The following is a 1,979-nucleotide window of genomic DNA, read 5'->3' on the forward strand; positions in this document are numbered from 1 at the left end:
GCAGGGATTCAATTTGCTGCTGCAGCAGCAGCAAACGGGGGCACTGCCAGCAAAAGTAGTGTGAAAGGGCTGCTGCAGAAGGCAAGACTCAGCCTGAGCTCGCAAGAATCGTCCGACACTGCTGCTGCTGCTGCGGCTGCTGCTGCTGCCGCTGCTGCCGCTGCTATTGCTGCAGCTGGATGCACCTACGGTCAGGCAACGGGCAGCAACATCCTAGAAGGCAACAGCTTGTTCTCAGAAGAGAGACACAGCTGCTGCTGCTGCTGCTGCTGCTGCTGCCGGAGCAGCTTCAAAGAGGCAGCGAGGGGTTAGGCTTGAAGGTCTTGGCGGCCTGGCGGGCCCAGGCGTCCGCCTGGAGCACATCCTGCAGCAGCAAACCCACACCAGCAACAGCAGCAGGCAGCAGCAGCAGGTGCAGCAGCAGCGCCAGAAAGCGGGGAGCAGCCTGTTCTAGAGGAGGTGGCACTAGAAAACCTTCCTGAAGCAGCAAAGGCCTGCAGCAGCAGCATAACGAAGCAAAAGGAAGCAAAAGAAAGCAAAAAGAACTCAAAAACAAAGATTGAAAAACCCAGACTTGTACCTCAAGCGAAATGGGCGCTGTGGGGGAAGCAGCAAACTCCGTCTCAGCCAGTTTCAGGACAAGTTTGACAACTTTGGGAATTTCGGTAAAATGAATCTTCTGTTCCAAAAACTGAGACACTGCTTCTTCATTAGCAGCACTTAAAGCTGCTGGAAAAAGACCCCCCCGCTGTCCCGCAGCAAACGCCAGCCCCAGACACTCGAAGGTCTTCCTGCAGCGCAGCCAGCACACCCAAACCCTCAGCAGCAAACCCTCAGCAGCAGCGACGGGACTGCAGCAGCAACTAAGCAGCAGCTGCAACGGGGCAACAGCTGCAACGGGGCAGCAGCAGCAACAGGGCAGCAGCAGCAACTACGCAGCAGCTGCAACTGGGCAGCAGCACGAACTGGTCAGCAGCAGCAACTGGGCAACAGCAGCAACAGGGCAGCAGCAGCAACTAGGCAGCAGCAGCAAGTGCAGTCCTCCGCAGAAGGGTTTGCTGCGCGGCTCGCAGGGGCAGCAGCAGCGCAGGCCGAGGCACCAAGTGCTGCTGCAGCGCTGCTGCAGCACCGCTGCAGCACTGCTGCAGTGCTGCTGCAGCGCTGCTGAGGCGCTGCTGCAGGGCTGCTGCAGTGCTGCTGCAGTGCTGCGCTGCTGCCTACATGTCGGGGGGCTGGAATGTAAGCGGTCCGCACGAAAAGAAGTCCAGGCGTGGCCACTGGGTGCTGCTCGCAACACAGACAGCCGCAGACACCGCCAGCAGCAGCATCAGCAGCAGCAGCAGCAGCAACAGCAGCAGCCCCTCTCTTGGGGACCGAGACAGACGCAGAGACAGACAAAAGGCCAAGAGCAAAGGGAGCAGACAGCTGGTAGCAGAGATCGCAAGGCGAGAGAAGGGCCACAGCAAAGGAGAAGTAGGGGGAAAGCCCAACAACCGCTGCTGCTGCAGCTGCTGCTGCAGCTGCTGCTGCTGCTGCTGCTGCAGCTGCTGCTGCTGTTGCTGCTGCTGCTGCTGGGCTCACGGGAGCCTGTGGGGCCAGGTGAAGGCGTAGGCAATGGGCAGCTTCATGTCGGGCAGCCCCAGCTGGGCGAGGACAGCCCCGTCTTGCATTTCAGCAGCAGAATGCAAAATGGCTTGGGGATGAATTAACACTTTTATGTTTTCGTAAGAAACCCCAAAAGCCTCGTGGGCCTCAATCACCTCCAAACCCTTGTTCATCAAACTCGCACTGTCCACCGTTATCTTCGCCCCCATCCGCCACTTCGGCTGCAGCACATAGCAGCAGCAGCAGCAGCAGCAGCAGCGGCAGCTGAGGGGCCGCGGCCCTGCGAGGCCGCTGCACGCAAAGGTTCTGTGCGTGGCGGGACGTCTGCGGGTTCAGCGGCGAACCCCAAACCCTAAACCCTAAACCCTAAACCC

The 1,979-nt window shown here is 59.6% G+C and overlaps 1 protein-coding gene across 1 annotated transcript; it reads right to left on the bottom strand.

Annotated features, from left to right (window-relative positions):
* Nucleotides 1-289: 289 nt before the first annotated feature.
* On the bottom strand, nucleotides 290-1,814 carry ETH_00017440 (1-deoxy-D-xylulose 5-phosphate reductoisomerase, putative; the record flags this gene model as incomplete). The annotated part of the gene is made up of 3 exons (XM_013380301.1): nucleotides 290-364; nucleotides 581-791; nucleotides 1,582-1,814. The coding sequence occupies 3 exons, from the start codon at nucleotides 1,812-1,814 to the stop codon at nucleotides 290-292; spliced, it is 519 nt and encodes a 172-aa protein (XP_013235755.1).
* Between the last annotated feature and the right edge of the window lie 165 nt (nucleotides 1,815-1,979).

This window comes from Eimeria tenella, genomic scaffold (assembly GCF_000499545.2).
Source record: "Eimeria tenella Houghton genomic scaffold, Eth_scaff506, whole genome shotgun sequence".
Classification (NCBI taxonomy): domain Eukaryota; phylum Apicomplexa; class Conoidasida; order Eucoccidiorida; family Eimeriidae; genus Eimeria; species Eimeria tenella.